This window comes from Meles meles, chromosome 17, assembly GCF_922984935.1.
Source record: "Meles meles chromosome 17, mMelMel3.1 paternal haplotype, whole genome shotgun sequence".
NCBI lineage: Eukaryota > Metazoa > Chordata > Mammalia > Carnivora > Mustelidae > Meles > Meles meles.
Genome location: NC_060082.1, coordinates 52259243 through 52283036, shown reverse-complemented (window position 1 = coordinate 52283036; position 23794 = coordinate 52259243). Strand labels below are relative to the sequence as shown.

General features: G+C 42.6%; 1 protein-coding gene across 1 annotated transcript in view; it reads right to left on the bottom strand.

The window, feature by feature from the left end:
- Positions 1 to 23794, bottom strand: part of STX6 (syntaxin 6) — a 51350-nt gene that overhangs the window by 14838 nt on the left and 12718 nt on the right. Inside the window, exons 2-6 of the mRNA XM_045982648.1 lie at positions 15532 to 15701; positions 12885 to 12979; positions 5097 to 5159; positions 1386 to 1511; positions 61 to 167 (exon numbers count right to left, since the gene is read on the bottom strand). Coding sequence (XP_045838604.1) covers positions 61 to 167; positions 1386 to 1511; positions 5097 to 5159; positions 12885 to 12979; positions 15532 to 15701 — 561 coding nt within the window. The remainder of the gene's footprint in view (positions 1 to 60; positions 168 to 1385; positions 1512 to 5096; positions 5160 to 12884; positions 12980 to 15531; positions 15702 to 23794) is intronic.

The window sequence follows — 23794 nt, the reverse complement described above, 5'->3', positions numbered from 1 at the left end:
CTCCTAAGACGGCTCTGCCCCTCCGCTTCACTGCAGCAAGAGGGGGCGTGTCATACTCACACGGCCTGCTCCTCCAGCTCCCCTCCAATGCGCTGGGACATGTTCTTCAGCACCCCGATGCTGCCAGAGACCAGCTCCAACTGCTCATCCTGCTGTTCCACGATCAACTGGTGCCAGAGAAATAGGAAAGAAGCAATTAAAATCCATCTTACCTGGTTCCAAGCCCAGTACTCTAGCAGCTGCTGGCTTCTTTGCCAACTTGGGACAATTCTCATTCGGAAGCAAAGCCCAGAAATCGAAGGACCAGACCATCGCCTCTGAAAACACGCTGCTCAAAAGGCTGGGTTGTCAAGCTACTGATATTTCCTGCTGATCCAACTTGTGAGCAGTCAGCAGGCCCAGAAACCACCAAGAGCGAGTTACTCTGGTTGGCTCAAGTCCGATGCAGGAATAAGCCAGGGTCAGAAGCACCTGTGCAGTGACCACTGAGCCGTGGGATGCTGGGGAGAGGAAGCCCACTGCCAGGGTCAAGGTCTCAACCACAACAGACTGCCTCGGCCTGACTACAAGAGAGAGGCCGGCTAATCTGTGAACGCAGGAGAACTGTATACACAGTCCTTTCCCTCCTCCACAAGGACAAACTAGGGAAGCCCCGTGGCAGTAAGCTACGTCAAGGACAACTACTGAGTGATAAATAATTACTTTTAATTGTGGTGTGGCCTCATTTTTTATTTAAAAAAATCTGCTTGATTAATAGCAGTTTAAGTAGACAACTGGTTACACAGACACGCTGAAGGAAAAAGAACACACAAACGTAGGTGTATACGTAAAACGTAATATTTAAGAACCAGTAGCTTCAATGGATAATCCTCAAATCCCCAGATACGTTATTATCAGCTTCCTTTTTAAACCACAGCACAAATCAAAAGCCACGATGTAAACATAATCAACCTTCCTCTCCTTCTACCCTATAATCTCCACCAATGCAATCTTTTTCTACGTATAATGGAACCAACAATAATTTGCAACGGAAAAACAAGGACTCAGTTTTTCTGAAAGTGCCTTTGTTGAGATGAACAAAAAACTGAGCATACAAGTGGAGGCGGGGGAAGAGGCTGCTGGGGTGCTTTCTGCGTTCTTGTTTTTGTTTTTAAGTCAATGGCCTTGTCTGTAGGTTTTGGATGTCTGGTCTGCCTTTCTTAAGAATCTAATCAAGCTTGGTTCTCTTGAAAAGGTCGTGCTCTGAAGGAGGTTTTAAAAACCCTTCATCCACAAAACCGCTGTGCATGTGGACACAGGCAGCTGCAGGGCGAGTGGGGTCCCCCTGGCTGGCACTGGTCACAAAGCCCCCAGGCTGGGGGGCCCGCCCCCCGCTTCTCGGGTACCTGTTGCTGCGCCTGCTGCTCCTCGATGAAATGGGAGTTGGCTAACTGGAGCTCGCGGTCGAGACGCCCGTATTTGTCTGTCGTTCCCGTGCTCCAGTTCTGGCCACCACTGTCCCCGAGGAGTGCCTGCGAGAGTGGAGCAGGGGGCAGCAGGGGCAGGGGAAAACAAGCCGTTACTTTCTGAACCAACGCTCTGGCACAGGGGCTTGACGAGTTCACACGCTGCTCACGGCGCACTTTCCCCGGGTCGGCCCTTGTGCAGTGGTGTGGGCTGCTGCCTACGTGGCACCATCTCAGGAATGCCAGGAAGGGCACCCGCTGCGTCCCAGCTCTCCCAGGGCAACTCAGAAATGGGCTTTGTCCCATGCAAACACGGATAAAAGTCAACGTAAAATCAACAAACGCCCATCTATATACCACTTTACAATCTAAAAGCACTTGGTCTCTTCAGGCCAGCTCTAAATGTTTTTTTTTTAAAGATTTTATTTTTTATTTGACAGACAGATCACAAGTAGGCAGAGAGGCAGGCAGAGAGAAAGGAAGGGAATCAGGTTACCTGCTGAGCAGAGAGCCCGATGTGGGGCTCGATCCCAGGCGCCCCCAGGCCAGCTCTACCTAGCACCCTCGGAGGTTCATCAGAGACCCAGAGGTTCTAATCTGACTCCACAGATCAAGAGCCCTTTTTGTTCAACTATGAGCCGGGAAAGTTTGTGTGTTTCTTCGGAAGGAGGCGGGAAGAGCTCCCGGAATGACGAGCCAAGTCACAGCCCCTCTCGTACAGAAGACACCAGAACCAGCAATGTCTGTTCACCTGAACCCATGAGTCAATCCCAGTGCCCGTCGGCTGGACTAAAAGGCTGCAGGCGTCCCAGACCGGAGCCGGGGCTGCTTCGAAGGCAGGTGGCGCCACGAGCGAGCACCTGCCTTCGCGACCCACGGCCCTCACGACCCAAGCAAGCGGGTCCCACGTCAGAGCTCTTCCCCAGCGTCAGGTTTCCCACTATGAATTCAAGGAAGTTTGCAGCCAGAACAGGATAAGTCTGGGAAAAGGATAAGTCTCCCTTACATGAAGAGGCCAGTCAGGAATGTGAGAGCTCATTCTCGGCAGCAGGCTCTGACCGGGAGCCCCACGAGCCCGTCTGACCAGGTGGTCAAGGTCCGCGCTCCCGCCAGCCCCGCACAGAGAATCAGAGACGCTGCTGCTTTGACTCTTCTTCCTTGTGGAGGCGCCGGATCTTCTTAGCAGGTACTTCCAATCCCTGGAACTGTCAAAGGCCTCACGGGCTACTCGGTTTTCTGTCTGCAAAGCTCTTCAACAGCCCCTCGATACTGACAAGGACCTCCTGGTGTGACATTTGGAGGTGACTTCAGTCAAACGTCTACACTTCAGGGTCGGGTTCGGCAAAGCTCAGGATGCGGAGCCCAAGTTTTGAGGGAGGTCGGAGAGCTGCTGGCAGCCCAGGATCTCGGTCCAGCCAAGAAGCTGGGTGGGGACTGTCTCTGGCATAAAGCAGACCCGAGGCCTTTAGTAGATGGCTCTGCCCAACCTGATCGTCAGGGTGTCAAGTTTAAAAGATCCTGCTCATTCCGTGGCAGAGACTCTAAGAATCTCTGTGGAGGACACGGAGGCCTAGTGACCATGTTTTCAAGGTGACGAAGTCTCTGTACAGCGCATCACGAGGCTACCCACAGAGCACTGGAGGCTCTACCAGCCTTGCGCGCTCCTGGGGTCATAGTCGGGGCTCTTCTTTCTGAGGCGGACAGAGGTCCCGCCGGTAAAAGCTGTCTGTGCTTTACTGTGAAGCGGACTAGACGTCACCAGTCTGACTTCGGGAATCTATCTTCATAGAACGAGGAGGGAGAGGGCCTGGGTGCAGGTGCCGGAGCGGAAGGTCCTGGCATAGCAGAGGCCGGAGCACAGTGCCTGGTCCTGGCACGGAGCAGCGAGGCCGACTTGGCCTGCTCGCATGTGACACAGAAAACTGGCCCTGCCATTCCCTGGGAAACTGTCCTTTCACTCCACGCCAAAAACAAAAATCCCAAGCCATAGTCAGAGAGGCAGGGTGTGAGTACATATTTTATTTATGGTAGTTCAGCTTTCACTATCTGGAGAATAAAACAACTCAAGTTCAGTGTGACGGGCCTGGCGTTCCCCATGTCACTGTCACAAGTGCTTTGAGAGTAGACACGAGAAGGGAGCGGCCAGCTGTGGCCATGCCCTAGTTCCTTTCAAGAGTTCGTGCCCAAGGAGCACCTGGGGGGCTCAGTGGGTTAAGCCTCTGCCTTCAGCTCAGGTCATGATCTCAGGATCCTGGGATTGAGCCCCACAGCGGGCTCTCCACTCGGCGGGGAGCCTGTTTCCCCCTCTCTCTGCCTGCCTCTCTGCCTGCTTGTGATCTCTGTCTGTCAAATAAATAAATAAAATCTTTAAAAAAGAAAAAAAAAAAGTTAGTGCCTGATATGCTGGGGCAGCGCCTGGGTTTCCTCCGCTGCAATGCTGAGAGGAAGGGAGGGAGACAGGAAGGAAAAACCCCAACAGTGACTTGAAGAATGAAATGCAGGGAAAGGAAATGGGACAACTAAGTAGGTGATATCCGGAGAGCCCCTCCCTTTCTTTGATCTCTTACTTGTTTTCGGATGCGATGGGTCAACACCTGCAGGTCTGAATTTAGGATGTACTGATTCCTCGTTAAGAACGATGAGCTGTTTCTTAACAGTCTATTAAAAGGGTTATCAGTAACTTGATGGAGTCTGAACAGACCTGAAGTTAAATCTAAATTTTAGGCAACTGTTGTATTTTTTTTAAAGGATTTTTATCAGTCAGAAGGGAATTTCTATCCAAAGTGTCTAATTTTAAAAAGATACTTAAGGGGTGCTTGGGTGGCTCACTCAGTTAAGCATCCGACTCTTGGTTTCGGCTCAGGTCACGATCTCAGAGTCCTGGGATCGAGCCCCACATCAGACTCCCTACTCAGCAGGGAATCTGCTCCTCCCTCTGCCTCCATCTCTCCACCCTGCTCGCGTTCTCTCTCTCTCTCTCAAATAAATAAAATCTTTTTAAAAAAAATTTAAAAATTAAAAAATTTTAAAAAGATACTTAAATGCAAGGACTGGTCTCCTGTAGCTTTTATTTTTGATATGACATTATCTGCTCTGGGGTTTCTAAAATCAGGTTTCATAATTTATCTGTAATAACTAACAAAAACTGGACCTCACCTTTAAAAAGTACTTAAAACAATGAAAGGTTTCACTGAACACAAATTGAAGGTGCCGCCAATGTCTTTACATAAAATTTCACTCGGTAGATGTTTAGGAAGTTCTACAGGCAATGGAATGGCAGCTAGAGATTTAAAAACAGCTCATGACATAACTGCCCCTCACTGCTTGGGGTCCAGCAGAGACAAAGGAGACAAGCAATCAGAGCACTTTCCAGAGAGAATGGCTGTGTGCAGGGCCTATGGGGATAAGCAGAGGGAGCTATGGGGGCCCAGACGGGAGAAGCAGAGGGTGTGAGGGAGGGAGGGAAACGACACCGCGGCACTGGGGCGAGCTGACCAGACTTTTACAACACCTGCCAGCCTCATGCCAGACTCAGCACGTACAGGTCTTCTGCGTGAACACACGGTACATAGACGTCAGCATTTTTCAATTCCAAATATCTAACCATGCTATTTTCTTTGGTCGATACTGTGTGTTCAGAAGTTTACTCACCTGTCTATTTTTTCGTTCTGCTAATGCCTGCACAGATGAAGCCGACATCTGATCCTTCATGTCCTAACAAGACGAGAAGACCAGAAAACGAGTGAAAATAAAATCATGGTTAACGTTTTATAGGCTAACAAAATACACATAGACTATTATGAATTTTTTTAAACAGAAAGACAACATTCTTTAGCTTCTAAGTCTCAGAAACAAAGGAAATAGACTCACATTCCTGGATCCTGAACTCAAACAGCAAGAAAGAGGAAGGGAACTCATATTTCCTGGGTACCTGCCAGAGGCCGCAACGCCATTGTACACTTACACACGTTGTCACTGAATTTTCACAATGACCCTGTGAAGCGCCTATTATTTCCATTGTACAGGTAAGAAGACTTAGATCTGAAAAGGCTAAGGTATTTTCTTAACGTCACACAATCGGTAAATGGCAATCCTGGGGCACAAACACAGAAGTCTGTGTTCAAGGGCTAGCTTCTTCACAAACAGAATACATGTGAAAACCACACACTTTAGGATCAAGTCTGTTTACCATGAAACATCAGAGGACACTTTCTAGTATTCTTACTTTATTTATTTCTGAGTTGGATTCATGTGCAGTATAGACTCCCCTCCCTCCCTCCCTCACTTCCTTCCTCCCATAATCTCTACGCCCAAGGCTCATACTCACAATCCCAAGAATAAAAGTTATACGCTTTACAGACTGGGGCAGCCAGGCACCCCCACTATACACTATTTCTAACACAAGCGTGGGTTTCTAGAGCAGTATCAAAAATAATCTTGTATGGAAATAAAAATGAATGGACCCATTCCTTAACGCGAAGCAAAACACTTTATTAAATATGAACCCTTTTCCTTATATTTAACCCCAACCCAATATACTTTAAAATGATTAGAACTGAATACATGATTGCTATAATACAAATTTTCTTTGGGAAAAAAAAAAAGGCTGCCAAAATACTTTATAATTTTCTGTTGGCAAGTAGGCTATTTTATAGATGCAAATGTTGAGGTATTAGGCTCTTAGAAACTTCTTCCAAGCCCCGTGACAGGTGAACAGCAGATCGAACAGTGCCAGTTTTCATGATTCCTACTGTGGTGAGTCTGAATCACGACTACCTTACTTCAGCTTTCCAAGCGCCCATTTCTATGTTTAGCAAATGCTCACTAAAGCCTACTACGCACCCACATAGTACCATGAGCAAGGGAAGACGTCTGCCCGCGCGCCAACGGGTACTGCAGTGGACAAGGGGCAAACAGTAATTCTGCAGACACGTCAACCAGGTGCTGGGAAGGAAGGGGATAGACAGGGCTGAACTGCATGGGTGATGGACACCATGTTAGAAGGTTGGGGGTTACACTGGAATGGAGATCTGAAGGGCAAGGATGAGCCAGCAACAGAAAGAGCTGAAGGCTGGGAATTCCAGGCAAAAGGAACAGCAAGGACAAAAGCCCAGAGGCAGGAAAAAGCTCAGTGCCTTTAGCTCTGGAGAAGGCAGACCAGAAAGTCTGAAGGAGCCAACTGTGTTCAGGGGTGGGGGGAAGAAGGGAAGGTTGGCCAAACACTCGGGGGGGGGGGGGGGCTTCAGGCTGCTTAGATTTTATCCTGAGGCAGGGGCTGGCAAACTTTGTTTGTAAAGGAGTAGATATTAAGTGTTCAGTCCCTGTCACATACTCTGTTGTGTGTTTTCTAATCATCCTTTAAAAAATGTAAAACTGTTATTACATGGATCGCAGGCCCTGTGCAAAGCCAATGGGAAGGCCTTAAGGTATTTTAAGCGGGCCATGGAGTATTCTGATTCATGTTTTTAGAAGCTCACTTTGGTGTTTCTGTAGAAAAAAGTGTTAATCAAGCAGAGCAAAGGTAGAGCGATCATTTTCCTATAACCTGTCGCAAAGTACCAGTGCTGCCCCCGGTAAGAAAGGGTGTCTGCAGAAGGAGCGAGCTCCCTGTGGTTGGGGGCCTTCAACAAGAGTGCCCGAGCCCTTGGAAATGACCCTGGGTGAGCAGTGCATCTGAGGTTGCCCCGCCTAAGGTCCAGCTGACCCAGAAATAGGATTCTCTCCCTATTTCATTCATTCACAAACTTCAAAAGACAAAAAATAAAAGCCCATCCACAGACACCGAGAAAAATATACTTAGTAAAAGAAAGTATTCACCGTAAAAATAAAGAAATAGATACTGGTATATATTTTTCAATATGTATATTTTTAATTTATTTATTTGACAGAGAGAGATCACAAGTAGGCAGACAGGCAGGCGGGGGGGAGGGGTGCCGCGTGGGGAGCAGGCCCCCTGCTGAGCAGAGAGCCCGATGTGGGGCTCAGTCCCAGAACCCTGAGATCATGACCTGAGCTCAAGGCAGAGGCTTAACCCACTGAGTCACCCAGGTGCCCTAGATACTGGTATATTTAAAACAAAGGGAATTCAGTTATACAAGCCAGAGTTCTTAAATATGTGAGATTTGCTTGAGCCAGTCACAGGAGGTGAAACGCAGGTCTCTTGGACGCCTGGGTGGCCCAGCTGGTTAAGTGTCGGATTCTTGGTTTCGGCTCAGGACATGATCTCAGGGTCGTGAGATTGAGCCCCAAGGGTCTGCGCTCAGAGTCTGCTTGAGATTCTTTCCCTTCCTCTCCCTCTGCCACCGCCACCCCGCTGCCAACGGCACTCTCTCTCAAATAAACACAATCTTAAAAAAAAAGAAAAACTGCAGGTCCCTGGACCCCACCCAGATCTATTCAGGCAGACTCTAAGGTCAGCTAACAAGTCCCTGGGTGAGTCTTACGAAGTCTGAACTGCTCTGGTCTAGATTCTAGAAGCCTTGAAGTGAGCCTGTCACCTAATAAACATCGCCTAGACTGCATGCTCCCAATAACCAACCAGCGTTTACGACGACATTCTGATATTAATCAGATAATAACAACAGTACAATCCTATATGTATTACTAACTATGCAGAGCAAATATCTGAAATGTTTATTGGCTTGGATATAGATGCTTTAAAAATGCACTTAATACATTTTATAAGCCTTTTTTCAAAACAATGAACATTATTTGCATAATGAAAATATCAACACATGTGGATGGAAAAAGTAACCAAAGTTCAAGTAAAGTTTGAACTTCAGCTGTAGAATGTGTTTTTGCTGTTAGAAGTCAGGACAATGAGCAGGAATTAAAGACTGTAAAGGGGCAAAAGGAAGCTTCCGGGGGTGCTGGGACTGCTCTGGAAGGCTTCGAGGTGCTATTTCCACGGCTGGGAGCAGTTTATAAACTCTTCCCGCTGTGTACTTGGGATACGTGTACTTTTCTCTATTGTTACACTTCAATAAAAATGTAAAACAAAACAAAACACTACTGTTCTTCAACAATGGCTGGAAGGTAAACTGGACTCTGAGAAAACTTGACATTTTGTATCAAGAGCTATGATATTTGTATTAAATATTCATGACCTTGACCTAGCAATTCCACTACTAGGATTTATTTTAAGAAAACAATATAAAAGGGCTGTTTGGCTGGCTGAGTTGGTAGAACATGCAACTCTTGATCTCAGGGTTGTGAGTTAGAAGCCAACACCGGGGGTGGAGATTACTTAAAAATAAAATCTTAAAAAAAAAAAAAGTAAAATATATACCCAAAAAAAAAAAAAAAAAAAGAAAGAAAAGAGCAAAGATGTACACAGCAGTGTTATTTATTTATAATATGAAAGAAAACCAGAAATAAGCAGCAGGTCCAAACCAGAGAGTAGAAACTTAGAGTAAACCCAGAATAATATGTCATTACTTTTAAGAGTCTATTTCAAGGTCATATAATGGCTACAGACAATACATAAAACTGTAAACAGTGATTATTCCTAGGAAGTGGAATTACAGAATGGGCAGGGGGCATTTTCACCTTTCTCATACAGCAAAATTACTTGCATTTTAAAAACAGCAAGTATGGATTACCTTTAATTTTTAAAAGTAAAATTTAAAAATGCTTATGATTGCTTAACAGTATGATCACAATTATGTAAAACACAACTGCCATGTGTTAAGAAAATGACTATGAGAAAACACAACAAAGTTTTGTTTATTATTTTAAGCTTAGGTTTCCTTTTTTTCTCTTATTAACATTTTTCTAATTTTCTTTAATGAACATGCATTACTTTAATAAAATATATGTGTGGGGGGAGGGGCTAAGGTTAGCCCCCATGGCCATGACTTCGCCAACAGCTGTGTGGTGTGCACCCTGTGTGTGGCCATGGAGGCTGTACGGCCAGGTAAAGCACTGGGCTTTGACTTCCAGGATGGCATTGTTTCTACAGATGCTAAAAGCTGTGAGATACCATGCAACACATTATGTTCTTATTAGGATTACGTTTCTACGGATGCTAAAAGTTGTGAGATACCATGCAACAGAGTGCATTCTGGTATGATTAATTAGGATTTAAGAATTTTAAGCTTAGTCACTAAACAGTTTTAAGCATTCTGTAATAACCCATCAGGCCAAAAACATACTCAATCCTCTTTCTAACACATGAAGTTTAGAACCAGCAGTCAAGAAGCAGTCCCAATACGATTTGGTTCATCTGCCAAAAAGACCAACACAAGTCCTGGATATTTATGCTCCTGTTCCCATGTCATGGTATCTTCCACACTGAGTGAATGGGACACTACATATATCCCAGTGCTTCCCACTAAGAGGTCTCTCACCCCAATGTCATCTGTGTCCACCCTGCACACCTCATCGCTGTTGGTCAACCGTGTCTGTCTTGACTTAGAATGAAAAGTGAACAATTCTTGGGTTGGAACAAGTTGGGTTTCTTTCCCCACAGGGATGTACGGTTCTCGTTCCTTTGAAAGTTAACGTTAGAAAATGTCTAAGAGGACCATTTAATTGATAAAGAAAACACAGAGCCAAAGAAGCTAACTGACTTGCCATGATGAAAATTTATTAAGGTCACAGACGAGCCTAGAACTCCATTCTCGGAACAGCTCCTTCCCTGAGTTCCTCTGCCGCACACTGCAAAACCTTCTGCTACGAGGTGAAAATGTGGTCATTCGTGGAACAGATTTTCCGCAACAGAAAAATGTGGTCATTCGTGGAACAGATTTCCGCAACAGAAAACCCTACATGCAAAATCACTGATGTGGCAATAACCCCACAAATGTACAAATGATTACTTCAGAATGATCAAAGGCTATTTACGCACACAAAAGAATATTTTGCTTTCTTCAGTAAAAACTGCCAGCAAAACTTACTCACCTGTACAACCTTAAAAGACACTTGGGGAAACAAGACGTTTAAAACAAGGAAGGCTTCTAAAAGCAAAACCAATGGACGTTAAGTAAAAAGAAAAAAAAGAGAAAGATGTGATTTTTTAGAGAGAACAACCACAGACACAAACGAGCAGTGTATCCCTGACTCTCCCTCCTGAGAAGGAGAAAGCACTGTGGGCATCAGCTGCGGATCCAAATGTATTCCTTTCACAGCAACTAAATGAAAGCCTACTGATAATAGTTAACAGAGGAGTTTACATGAGCTCGTGAAAGACAAATCCCAAATTGGAGCGTGGTCTTAGGTCTCATTTCCCAAATCAGTGAACTCTGACTCCACTCCGTCTCCTCCAATTAGAACCCAGAGATCTCTGTCTACAAATGCTGCTTAACTAAATGCAGTAATGTTCAGTCAACACAAGGTGCTTAAAACAAAAAAATCCAAGTTAGCACCATGACTACCTCCTTCTCTTCTTACAGGACTTCAGTTAGAATTTATCAAAATAAGATCAGCAAAAGCTCAGTTAGGTACTGCTAACCTACAACTAGTAAACAGTAACAGTAACAGTTTCCCCCAAAATGGGTCATAACTAAAACAACAATGACTAGAAACTCTAAAATACTCAGTTGGGTGATACAGTTAAGTATGATTTAGATCTCAACTCTAGAAGGACTGTAACCCTACATTATGAAATATGGACTTGGTTTAGAATACTACTTTCTGGGGCGCCGGGGGGGCTCAGTGGGTTAAGCGGCTGCCTTCAGCTCAGGTCATGATCCTGGAGTCCTGGGATCGAGCCCCAAGTCAGGCTGCCCAATCAGCCGGGAGTCTGCTTCTCCTTCTGAGCCTCCTCTCATGCTCTCTCTCACTCTCTCTAATAAATAAAATTTAAGGGGGAAAAAAAAAGAATACTTCTTCCGAAGAGTGTACCTTTTACAAGTATTAAAAAATGAACTTCGGTTTCTACTTGCAATTATACCAACTAACTTAACTTTCAATATATTCACCTCCGAATCTCAATGTGCAAAATTTACAAGTACTATCTTGCGAAAAGAACAAACACAATGACCGAGTTCAGGAATTTGTGCTTCACTGCCAGGGGCCACTTAAATACCAGCCTCTACAGAAGTGTCATTCAGAAAATCTACTACAAAAAATAAAAAAGCAGGGGCGCCTGGGTGGCTCAGTGGGTTAAAGCCTCTGCCTTCAGCTCAGGTCATAATCCCAGGGTCCTGGGATCGAGCCCCACATCGGGCTCTCTGCTCAGCAGGAGCCTGCTTCCTCCTCTCTCTCTCTCTCTCTCTGCCTGCCTCTCTGCCTAATTGTGATTTCTCTCTGTCAAATAAACAAAATATTAAAAAATAATAATAATAAAGCAAACTATATTTATAAAATAAGTAATTGGGGACTTACCTTATCAGAAAAAGGGGCTTTCTTATCAGAACAGCGTTCTGAATTGGCTAGAAATTAGGACTGTCTAATACAAATGCTCAGCATATATCAATGGTGTACCCACATCCCAAAAGGTTACTGGCCCATTAAACTATGGGCTTATTTAACAATAATTTATACACACACACATTTACACACATAGCAAGGCAACTACTGAATAAAAGAAGACACAAGAATTAAAGTTCAGTGATAACCTACGATTTGAAATAATTTCAAAAGGAAATCACATGACATAAAGTCTTTGGCAAACCATAGCAAGGTTCCTGCCTGAGATGACTCCTAAAAAGCCATATGTTAGCACTGGTATGATCCCAAGTTTCTTTATTCAAGGAAGCTGCTTTCTAGTACATATGTTAAAGACAGCTGGTTCTCTTCCATCTAGTTATGCTAATCAAATGGCTTAGCCATATAGTTTCAAAATACAAACATATCTCAAGAAGACAAGATTTGACTTAAATGATATTTTCTCCTTGTTTTTCTTTTCTTCTTTTTTAAACAATAGGTTATTAGCTCTATAATTTGAGACTAGAGACTTGTTCACTTGGATTGGTGTTTTACGCTCTAATGGATGCTTGCTCTGGACAGCTCCCGGAGGGCTGTCAAGCCGTTGTATATGGAAATGTCAGTAACATGGGTTGCAAAAGTTCCAGAAGCAATTCAGATGGTGGAAGAGGCCGCTATCCAAACCTGGTAAGAGTCATTCTTCACAATGCAAAGTGATTACCAATCAGTCAAGAAACCAAATGGTTTCTACAATAGTAGTTTTTCCTTTTGTCCAAAAATACAGTATACCGAGAAATTAAGAGGCAAAAAGATAACTCATTGGGAAAAACGAGAGCTATGGACAAGTAACCTCCCAAAGCCAGCTAGCTACTCTCATTTTTGCTCCAAGAAATAAACCAGACAATACCAAAACAAATTTCTTTATTGGAATCAGAGAAATTAGGAGAGACACTGACATTTAATTCATACTAAAAAGTCGTTTTAGAGTTGACCTATAAGTTTACCATTAAGAAAGAGTTTTGAGAAGTGTGACTATTTCTTGCACAAATAACACAGTAAGATATTCCTTACCCTGACAACTTGCCGAGTACTTGTGATGAAGGTTTTTCTTATACTCAATTCAGTTGCATCGAGGTTGAATTTTCTAGGATTTGCTTCAACTATGCGTGGGTCAAAAAGTCAAGGGAAAGCAATTTTCATCATTAAAAACCTAACAAACATCATGTTAAACCACAAAATCTCTCACAGGTAAGCAATAAAATCTGTCTCAGTGTTTCTTAAAATACTGTCAACTTGACACACATCATTCTCAAAACTTCTCCTCCCACAGCTGTGAGGGTCTCTGTGCCTCGGAGTGGAGAAGACCCCCTCCCACCCCCCCCACCCCCCCGTTGAAGAAACAACAGCCCTTGCTGAGTTCCTTACAGATCCATGGTGGGCGGACAGACCATGGCTGAGCCAGGCTCTCCCAGATGCCTGCCAGCACTCTTTGTTGACTCTCTTCTGACTCCAGACCAGCTTTCCCATGACCACTTTGCAAGCCTTTTTCACCTGCTGTTCCAGACCATCTATCTCATTTATGTCAAGAAGTTAACCCTGCTTATTCCTCTAGAGGTCAAAGCTTTTTCAGTGAAGCTTCCCCTAATCATCTCGTTCCCAGCCTGGTCCCGCTGCCCCGTGTCAGACGCTCACATGGCTCTCTGGTCTTTTCTCTTACTGCCTGCAAATACATAGTGCTGTTATTTGATTAATGTCTGCTCCCCTGTCCCCTGAGCCCTTCACTACTCCCCACCATGAATTCCACGAGGGCTGGTATACTGTTCTATCACTCTAATCTCGTATCTAACAAAATACCCAGCTCATGATACACTCAACGATTATTTGCTGAAGGAATGATGAAAACATAGGCATACCTCATTTTATTGTGCCTTGTTTTACTGCACTTAGCAGACACTGTGTGTTTTACAAATGCAAGGAATGCAAGGCTTCTGGCAACCCTATGCCGAGCAAGTCTATGGGCGCCATTTTTCAAGAGCATTCGCCCACCTCATGTCTGTCACATTTTGGTAATTCTTACAATATTTCAAGCTTTCTTATTATTATATCTGTTATAATGATCTGTGATTGTGACTCACTGAAAGCTTAGATGATGACTAGACTTTTTTTGCAATAAAGTATTTTTTAAAAGGCCTTTTTTTTAAAAAGTAATCTCTATACCCAACCGGGGGTTTGAACTTACAATCCTGAGATCAAGAGTCACATGCTCTACTGCCTGAGCCAGCCAGGTGCCCCAGCAATAAAGTACTTGTAAATTAAGGTATATACATTGTTTTTAGACAAAATACTATTGTACACTGAATAGACAACAGTATAGTGTCAACATAACTTTTATATGCACCAGAAACCCTAAAAATTCACTTGCGTCCCTCTACTGCGACCACGATACTCACCTAACTGTGATGTTCTGGAAACGAACCCACAGCATCTCCAAGGTGTGCGCGCACCTGTTAACACTTCTGTCCTCTTTTTCTCACAGTTTCTCGGTCTCACCAATCTTTTTCTCTTCCCTCTATCTCAAGGTATCTCCCTGTACCTGTGTTTTCGATCCCACCTTCTCATGTTTTGTTCCACTAATTTTTAACAATATACTTTTAAAAAGAATTGAAAAGGTATCCAGGGTCATATGATGAATAGAAATATGAACAGATAATGCCCTCCACTTATTAACTGCAAGAACCTGAAAAGCTGGTTTCCTAGATCACACAGAGAGAACGAGAGAGAAGTGAGAACATGCAACTGGCATATCTTCAAAATTTTTGATTAACTGGAATTTTTCCAGCTGAAAAAGGCCATCATTCTCTGGTTCGTCAGTCGGGTCAGTGGACTTCCCAACAACAGCATGACTTAATAGCTCTGCTCTTACTCAATGCCGTCTCATGGCACAAAAGGCCTCTCTTGGACACTAGCACTGTAACACATCACTTCTTGAACAGGAGAAAGTCCACAAAAGGATTTTCTTTTGGTTTCTCATTAACAGTGTAGGACACTGGTCTGCTGGTCTGTATTCAGCTCTATGGAATAATGACTAACACTCCCAGAGGCTCACTGCGTGGCAGGCCCCACTCTTGCCTGCTCAGCTTTCACCAACCCTGTGAGATAGGTACCACTGTTACCCGAACTTTCTACTGAAAAGGAAACTGAAGCAGAGAGCAAGGCGCCCAAAGTCACATGGCTAGTAACTGGTGTGGCCAGGACTTGAATACACGGTCTGCCTCAAGGGACCGAGCTCTGAACCACTGCACCACACTGTCTCCACGTGGCCAGATTTATCACGCACTGTAGAAAAGGTGGCCCTACACCTTAGCTTACTGGGCAATTATTTCAAGTGTGTCAAGGTACAAATACGAGTACTATCAGGGCGCCTGGGTGGCTCAGTGGATTAAGCCTCTGCTTTCAGCTCAGGCCATGATCACAGGGTCCTGGGATTGAGCCCCGCATCGGGCTCTCTGCTCGGCAGGGAGCCTGTTTCCTCCTCTCTCTCTGCCTGCTTGTCATCTCTGTCAAATAAATAAATAAAATCTTTTAAAAAAAAAAAAAAAAAGAGTACTATCAATCGATTATAAAGAAAGAATCTAATCGATGTCCTTGAGACATCAGGATAAAAACGTGCTCCCTTTTCTGCTGACCCCAAAGGCACAGGCACCATCGAAAAGGATATTGATGGTCTCGTCAAGGTCCTCGAGATCCCACTCTATGCTCCGGAGATTGTTCCTCAGCTCATTGGTGGTCCAGTCGATTTCTTCCCTCGTTGCCGTGGAGGGGTCCTGGAGGAGCTCTGTCCATCTCTGAAATAATCCCTGGGCGGTGTTGACTGCTTTCTGTACCTCTCTGTAATCAAGGTGAAGGGAAAGGACAGAAATCACAGATGTGTTCCATGAACAAGTTAACTACTGCCTGACCTAGTCAACACCCTGATCACATACCATCTTCAGCGACTACCATCCCCAGAAGTGTTTTTAGATCTTTATGGAAGGCTCTTCACTAACAAATACCAAAGTTCAAACCTTTAAGAATAATAGTATTACGTTCTCAGCTGATTTTGGAATAAAATGGTCATTATTTAAATAGCTATATCATGTTTATTTGAGAAGGACAATTTTTTGAGAATTATTTGAGAAGGCAAGTTTTTCTCTGAAGAGCTTATACTTAAAAGCCATATAAGAAACAAGCCTACAAATTCACTGAAGTGTCATTAACATTCACACATGCAGCCATTTCGTGTGATAGTAATCGGTATTCACAAAAACAAGTCCTAACACAGCTTTCCTTTTCTTGGGGGGTGGGGATGGCGGGAGGTGAGGGGAAAAAAGGGTTGAGGAAGGGTTATATTTATGCAACTAGCCTTTTAGAAGGGAAGTATTTTAATCTGAGACTTAAAAAAAATTGTTTTAATTCCAGTATTGTTAACATACAGTGTTAGGTGCGTTTCAGATGTACAATACAGTGATTCAATAATTTCATACATTGCTCAGTGCTCATCATGGTTAAGTGTACTCTTAATTCTCTTTACCTATTTTCCCTAGCCCCCCACCTCTATCCCCTCTGATAATCATCAGTTTGTTCTCTATAGTTAAGAGTCTGTTTCTTGGTTTGTCTTTTTTTTTTTAAATTTTGCTCATTTGTTTTATTTCTTAAATTCCACATGAGTGAAATCATATGATATTTGTCTTTCTCTGACTGACTTACTTCATCTCGCAATATACCCTCTAACTCCATCCATGTTGTTCCACATGGCAAGATTTAATTTCTTTTTACGGTTACATTAATATTCCATTGCTTATATATATATATATATATATATATATATACACCTCATCTTTATCCATTCATCTATCAATGGCCACTCGGGCTGCTTTCATATTCTGGCTATTGTAAATAATGCTGCTATAAACATAGGGGTGCATGTATCCCTTGAAATTAGTAAATACCCAGTAGTATGATTCCTGGATCACAGGGTAGCTCTGTTAACTTTTTGAAGGACCTCTATACTGTTTCCCACAGTGGCTGCACCAATTTGCACTCCCACCAACACTGCACAGGAGAGTTGTTATTTCTTTGCATCCTCGCCAAAACTTGTCGTTTCTTGCATTTTTGGTTTTAGACATTCTGACAAGTGTGAGGCGATAACTCGTAGTTTTGATTTGATTTCCCTGATGATGAGTGATGTTAAACATCTTTTCATGTGTCTGTTGGCCATCCATATGTTTTCTTTGGAGAAATGCCGACTCATGTCTTCTGCCCATTTTGAAATTGGATTATTTGTTTTTCAGGTGTTGAGCTGTATCCGTTCTTTATATATTTTGGATACTAACCCTTTTACCAGAGGTGTCACCTACAAATATCTTTTGCCATTCAGTAGCCTGTCTTTAATGTGAGACATTTTTAAATCCAAAATCTCATTAGAAGATTTCCTAGTATTATTAGCTTTAAATACAAATACGTATTATTATTTAAATATGTATTAAACATACACAGAGCAGACAAGTGTGTTTCTTGTTTAGAGAGTGAAACTAGGCCATTAAGTGCTATGATTTAGAATGCTTTCAAATTAGATAAAGTCACAAAGTTGTAAAAATTTTCCCACTTCCATTCTCGTGGATTGGAAGAACAAGTATTGTTAAAATGTCTGTACTACCCAAAGCAATCTACACATTTAATGCAACCGTATCAAAATACCAACAGCATTTTTTAGAGCTAGAATAATCCTAAAATGTATCTGGAACCACAAAAGACCCCATAAGCCAAAGCAATCTTGAAAAAGAAAAAGCAAAGCTGCAGGCCTCACAATTTCGGACTTTAAACTGTAACAAAGCTGTCATCATCAAAACTGTATGGTACTGACACAAAAACAGACACAAAGATCAACAGAACACAATAGAAAACTCAGAACAGACCCACAAGCATAAGGCCAACTAATCTTTGACAACACAAGAAAGAAAATCTGATGGAAAAAAGTCTCTTCAACAAATGGTGTTGGGAAAACTGGACATCCACATGCAGAAGAATGTAACTGGACCACTTTCTTACACTATACACAAAAATAAATCCAAAACGGATGAAAGACCTCAATTTGAATAGGAAGCCATCAAAATCCTAGAGGAGAACACGGGCAGCAACCTCTTTAACACTGGCCATTGCAACTTTTTACTAGACATGTTTCCTAAAGCAAGAGCAAAAATAAACTACTGGGACTTTATCAAAATAAAAAGCTTCTGCACAGCAAAGGAAACAATCAACGGAACTAAAAGGTAGCCTCCTTCATGGGAAGAGATATTCACAAGTGATCTATCTGATAAAGGGTTAAAAAAAAAAGACCAACCACTTTTGCGGCAGCATTCTATATTAGTGTAGAGAGAATGACACTGTACCTTTTCGGACATGCAAATAAAGATACGAAGAGAAAAGAAAAAACAACCATAAAGTTTAGCCACCTAACAATGGGCCAATATCCACAATTTAAATGTTACAATTGAATATTATTGCATATAAAAGCCAACAAGGAATCATTTTATAATTAATTGTATGGTCTCTTGTATCAAAGATTATAATCTTCACGCACCTAAACAAAGAGATCTATTTTGATCCGTCAATGATTTCTTAACTGGTACTTCTGGGGGTTCACTCAGAGTGTTTGCTGCCTATAGTTTTAAGACAGAAACTGCATGCACCCTAGTCCCTCTGACAGTTTAATCCGCAGATAAAGCACTAGCAAAATGAAGAAAGGTGCCTTACAATAATATTTCGGTTTGAGAATACTCATGAGAGCTAAAAAGAGTCTTAAAACAGAGAACAGAGCTATGGGGCCAGGCTGAATACATCATTGAGTTGTATGGCCAACAGTGACATCTCCCCAGGTCTGTTCAACACCCAGTTTAAGGTTAGCAGGGTCCTCTTATTGTTCCTTCCATATTAGCCTTATACTTTCTGTGTTAATAAGAAACTGTATTTAACATAAAAAGGGGAGGGACTAAGCATACATTTTTACTTTTTCCTATGGTTTCTGTCTGGTTTGGTGGAGAAAGAGGTACACATCTTCCCATAATACTGGGTACTTGGGGGGCGCCTGGGTGGCTCAGTGGGTTGAGCCTCTGCCTTCAGCTCAGGTCATGATCTCAGGGTCCTGGGATCGAGCCCTGTACTCTACTCAGCAGGGAGCCTGCCCCCCGCCCCCCCGCCTGCCTCTCTGCCTACTTGTGATCTCTAGCTGTCAAATTAAAAAAAAAAAAAAAAAAATATATATATATATATATATATATATATATATAAATACTAGGTACTTGGTTTATTTTTAGGTGTTGAATATCACCTATGGTACTAGAAGACAGAGTTAAAGAAGCATCTATCATGACATCTCATTTTGAAGAATACAAAATTAGCAATTCTGTAAAGTACATATAAATTCCTTTTTGAGAACTAAGAAGGCTTAAACCAAAGAAGCCTCAGGCCAGGGCATACCACACTCTCCACCCCCAGAACCACGACTATATGCTCAAATTAAATTCTCTATGATAGCAATCCATATACCTTTTTTTTTAAAGGTTTTATTTATTCGAGAGAGAGAAACAGACAAAGATAGTGAGAAAGAGCACAAGCAGGTAGGAGAGGAAGAAGCAGACTTCCTACTGGGCAGGGAGCCTGACAGGGGATTCAATCCCAGGACCCTGGGATCATGACCTGAGCCAAGGCAGATGCTTAACCGACTGAGCCACCCAGACGTCCCTCCATACACTTTTTTAATCTCAGGGCTCCTTTACATTCTTCAGAATTACTGAAGACCCCAAAGAACTTGGATTGTACAATGGAATATTATGTTATAATTAAATATTACAGCATATAAAAGCCAACAAGGAATAATTTTATGGTCTCTTGTATCAAAGATTATAATCTTCACGCACCTAAACTAAGAGATCTGTTTTGATCCTTCAATGATTTCTTTTTTTTTAATAAAGATTGTATTTATTTACTTGACATACAGAGATCACAAGTAGGCAGAGAGGCAGGCAGAGACAGAGGGGGAAGCAGGCTCCCCGCTGAGCAAAGAGCCCGATGTGGGGCTCCATCCCAGGACCCTGGGACCATGACTTGAGCTGAAGGCAGAGGCTTTAACCCACTGAGCCACCCAGGCGTCCCCTTCAATGATTTCTTAACTGGTACTTCTGGGGGTTCCCTCCGGGTGTTTGCTCAGACATCAGAAAGGATGAATACCCAACTTTTGCATCAACATGTACAGACCTCGAGATTATGCTAAATGAAATAAGTAGAGAAAGTCAATTACCATATGGTTTCACTTACTTGTGGAACATAAGGAATAGCATTGAGGACATTAGGAGAAGGAAGAGAAAAATGAAGGGGGAGGGGGAAACAGAGGGGGAAATGAATTATGAGAGACTATGGACTCCGGGAAACAAACTGAAGGTTTTAGAGGGGAGGGGGATGAGGGGATTGTTGAGCCCAGTGATGGGTATTAAGGAAGGCACGGATTGCATGGAGCACTGGGTGTCATATGCAAACAGTGAATGGTGTTAGTCACTGTATGGTGACTAACATAACATTTAAAAAAAAAAAAAAGAACATAGATTGGCGTGGGCTATTTATCTATTGCCATTCACCATATTAGAATTTCAAACAGATGTTTAAAAAGTACTTATCAAGTAATCAAACATACTAAACTTGCTACATGTTAATATAATATTTTTTGCAAAATAAAACTTCTAAAACAAAAAAAATTACCCTGTTCACGTTTGCAGATCTCTTTAATATCTGGTTTAACAGAAGACAGCTGGATTCTCATATCTCCTTCTACATTAAGTCTGTTGACATGTTTTGTTGAAGTATAGAGGAAAATGCAGTCTCACATAGATAGATGGAAAAGGGAGGAGTATTTTATTTTTATTTTTTTTTAAGATTTTATTTATTTATTTGACAGAGAGAGATCACAAGTAGACAGAGAGGCAGGCAGAGAGAAAGAGAGGGAAGCAGGCTCCCTGCTGAGCAGAGAGCCCGATGCGGAACTCGATCCCAGGACCCCGAGATCATGACCTGAGCCGAAGGCAGAGGCTTTAACCCACTGAGCCACCCAGGTGCCCCAAGGGAGGAGTATTTTAATAGCCTGTTTAGTTAATTGTGGATATTCTTTTCTGACCCCATACCAAAACTTAACAAAGTGGCAGCTTCTTAAAGGTTAGTTGCAATGTGGAACCTGAAACCGTATCAAAGACTTTTTCAGCTCTTCATATATTACAAGCCCCTATCTTTTTATTTTGAATGGATCCTTTACCTACCCATGTTTGATTTTATCACATATACTGGTCATCTGGAAAGTTTAGTTTGCTGAGTGCCACAGGTCTTGAAAATGCTAACTCTTTTCATTAAACAATATCCCAAATCATATACCACCACCACCAATCTCATCAGAAAAAGTTAACTACTGGGAACCTGTAAGACAATAGGAGTTGATAGAAGCTTTCCAAAATTCTAATTTTTTTTAAAAAAGGCTCTAATTTTATCATCCGCAATAAAACCTGTCAGTTGTTTTCTATTAAGTGACAGGTTCACTTTCTTCATTTTTGAGAAAATATCTCAAGTACTTTTTAGGTAATTTTGAAGTGTGAGAACATATGCAAGTCTTAATAGCCAGTTTGCCAGGCATACTTTCAAGTAAAAACCAGAGTCTGTGGAGGAAAAAAAAAAACCCGAGCTATTTCAGCTAGCAACTCAATCACAAATTGCTTTTCCCAGAGACAACCATCTTATTTCATAATACAGCAAAAGTGCTTTGCCATACTCTCAGTTTGTCACATAGAACAGTAAAATGTGTACAAAGGCTGGGGGAAAACATTTATGTGACATAACTGATCGATGTCTTATCTAGAATACAATTTTTTAAAAATTCTCAAAACTGGGGCGCCTGGGTGGCTCAGTGGGTTGAACCTCTGCCTTCAGCTCAGGTCATGATCTCAGGGTCCTGGGATCAAGTCCCGCATGGGGGGCTCCCTGCTCAGCAGGGAGCTTGCTTTCCCCTCCCTCTCTGCCTGCCTCTCTGCCTACTTGTGATCTCTGTCAAATAAATAAATAAAATCTTTAAAAAAAAAATTCTCTGGGGTGCCTGGGTGGCTCAGTGGGTTGAGGCCTCTGCCTTCGGCTCAGGTCATGATCCCAGAGTCCTGGGATCGAGCCCCGCATCGGGCTCTCTGCTCCGCAAGGAGCCTGCTTCCTCCTCTCTCTCTGCCTGCCTCTCTGCCTAGTTGTGATTTCTCTCTGTCAAATAAATAAAATATTTAAAAAAAAAAAAATTCTCAAAACTTAGCAAGAAAAACAAACCTAATTAAGAAATGGGGGGGGTGGTAGGAAATGAGCAGAAGATGTGAATAGTCACTTCAATAAAGACGACATATAGATGACAGTTAAGCACACGAGATGTCCAATACCATTAGTTATTAGAAAAATGCAAATTAAATCCACAATGAGATACCACTACTGAGAATGGTTTAAAATAAATGACTAACAACACCAAAGGGCTGACCAGGTAGTAGAGTAACTGGAACTCCTGTGCATTTCTAGCAGGAATGCAAAATGGTACAACCACTTTGGAAATAACATGCCTTTCTTAAATTAAACAGGTTTATCAGGGCGCCTGGTAAGCAAAGGTAGCTAAGCCTCTGCCTTTGGCTTGGATCATGATCCCAGGGTCCTGGGATCGAGCCCTGCATCAGGCTCCCTGCTCGGCGGGAGGCCTGCTTTTTCCTCTCCCACTACCCTTGCTTGTGTTCCCTCTCTCTGTCAAATAAACAAATAAAATCTTAAAAAGCAAACAAACAAACAAACATGTTTATCATATGACCCAACAATCTCACTTCTAGGTGACATGGAAACGTACATTCACACAACCACCTGGAAATTCTTACAGTAGCTTTGGTCATAATTGTCAAAAATTGAAAACCACCACCCTTCAAGCAATAGCAACTGACCTAACAAGACCTCCAGCCAGCCCAGACCACCCAGACCAGTTTGAGTGTAAGCCCCAACTCAAGCCTGCACAGACAGATCATGGAGTGACTTCTAGAATGACTGACAACTACCTTTACCGCATTATAATATTAAATTCTCCACCCAAAGAGAAGCATAGGCCTCATTTACCTACCATACAATGTACACACAGGCATGTTTCCTGAAGGCACATGTGTGACCTTCCAGCCACCTCTACATATGACATGCTTCCCCTTTTTAAATAATCATCCTAATCCTAAATGAAAGGAACCCATCTACACTTGCTCAAGGAATCACAGCTTTGGAAGTTATTCCCCATGATCTCCTTATTTGCTGCAAATAAAGTTTCCTTTGTGCAACAACCCACCTGGCACAGTATTTTTTAATTTAATTTTATTTAAATTCAATTAATTAACATACAGTGTATTCTTAGTTTCAGAGGTAGAGTTCAGTGATTCATCAGTTGTATAGAACACCCAGTGCTCATTACACCACCTGGTATAGTTTTATCTGTGACTCACCAAGGAGCAAACTCACATTAGTTCAGCTACAATGGAACACAGAGAAACCTTTAGGGGGGATGAGTCTGTCCTATATCTTATTTGTGGAGGTGGTGATTACGCACAACTGTATCCATTTGTCAAATTGTGAAGAAATGTACACTAAAAATTAAGATCAATTTTACGGTAGGCAAATTATAACTTTAAAATCTGGATGGCTCAGTTGTTAAGCACCTGCCTTCAGCTCAGGTCATGATCCCAGGGTCCTGGGATCGAGCCCCACATCAGGCTCCCTGCTCAGTAAAGAAGCCTGCTTCTCCTTCTCCCACTCTCCCTTCTGGTGCTCCTACTCTTCCTATCTCTTTCTCTGTCAAATAAATAAAATCTTAAAAAAAAAAAAAAAGGAAGTGTCTTTACGGGTCAAGATTTGATACA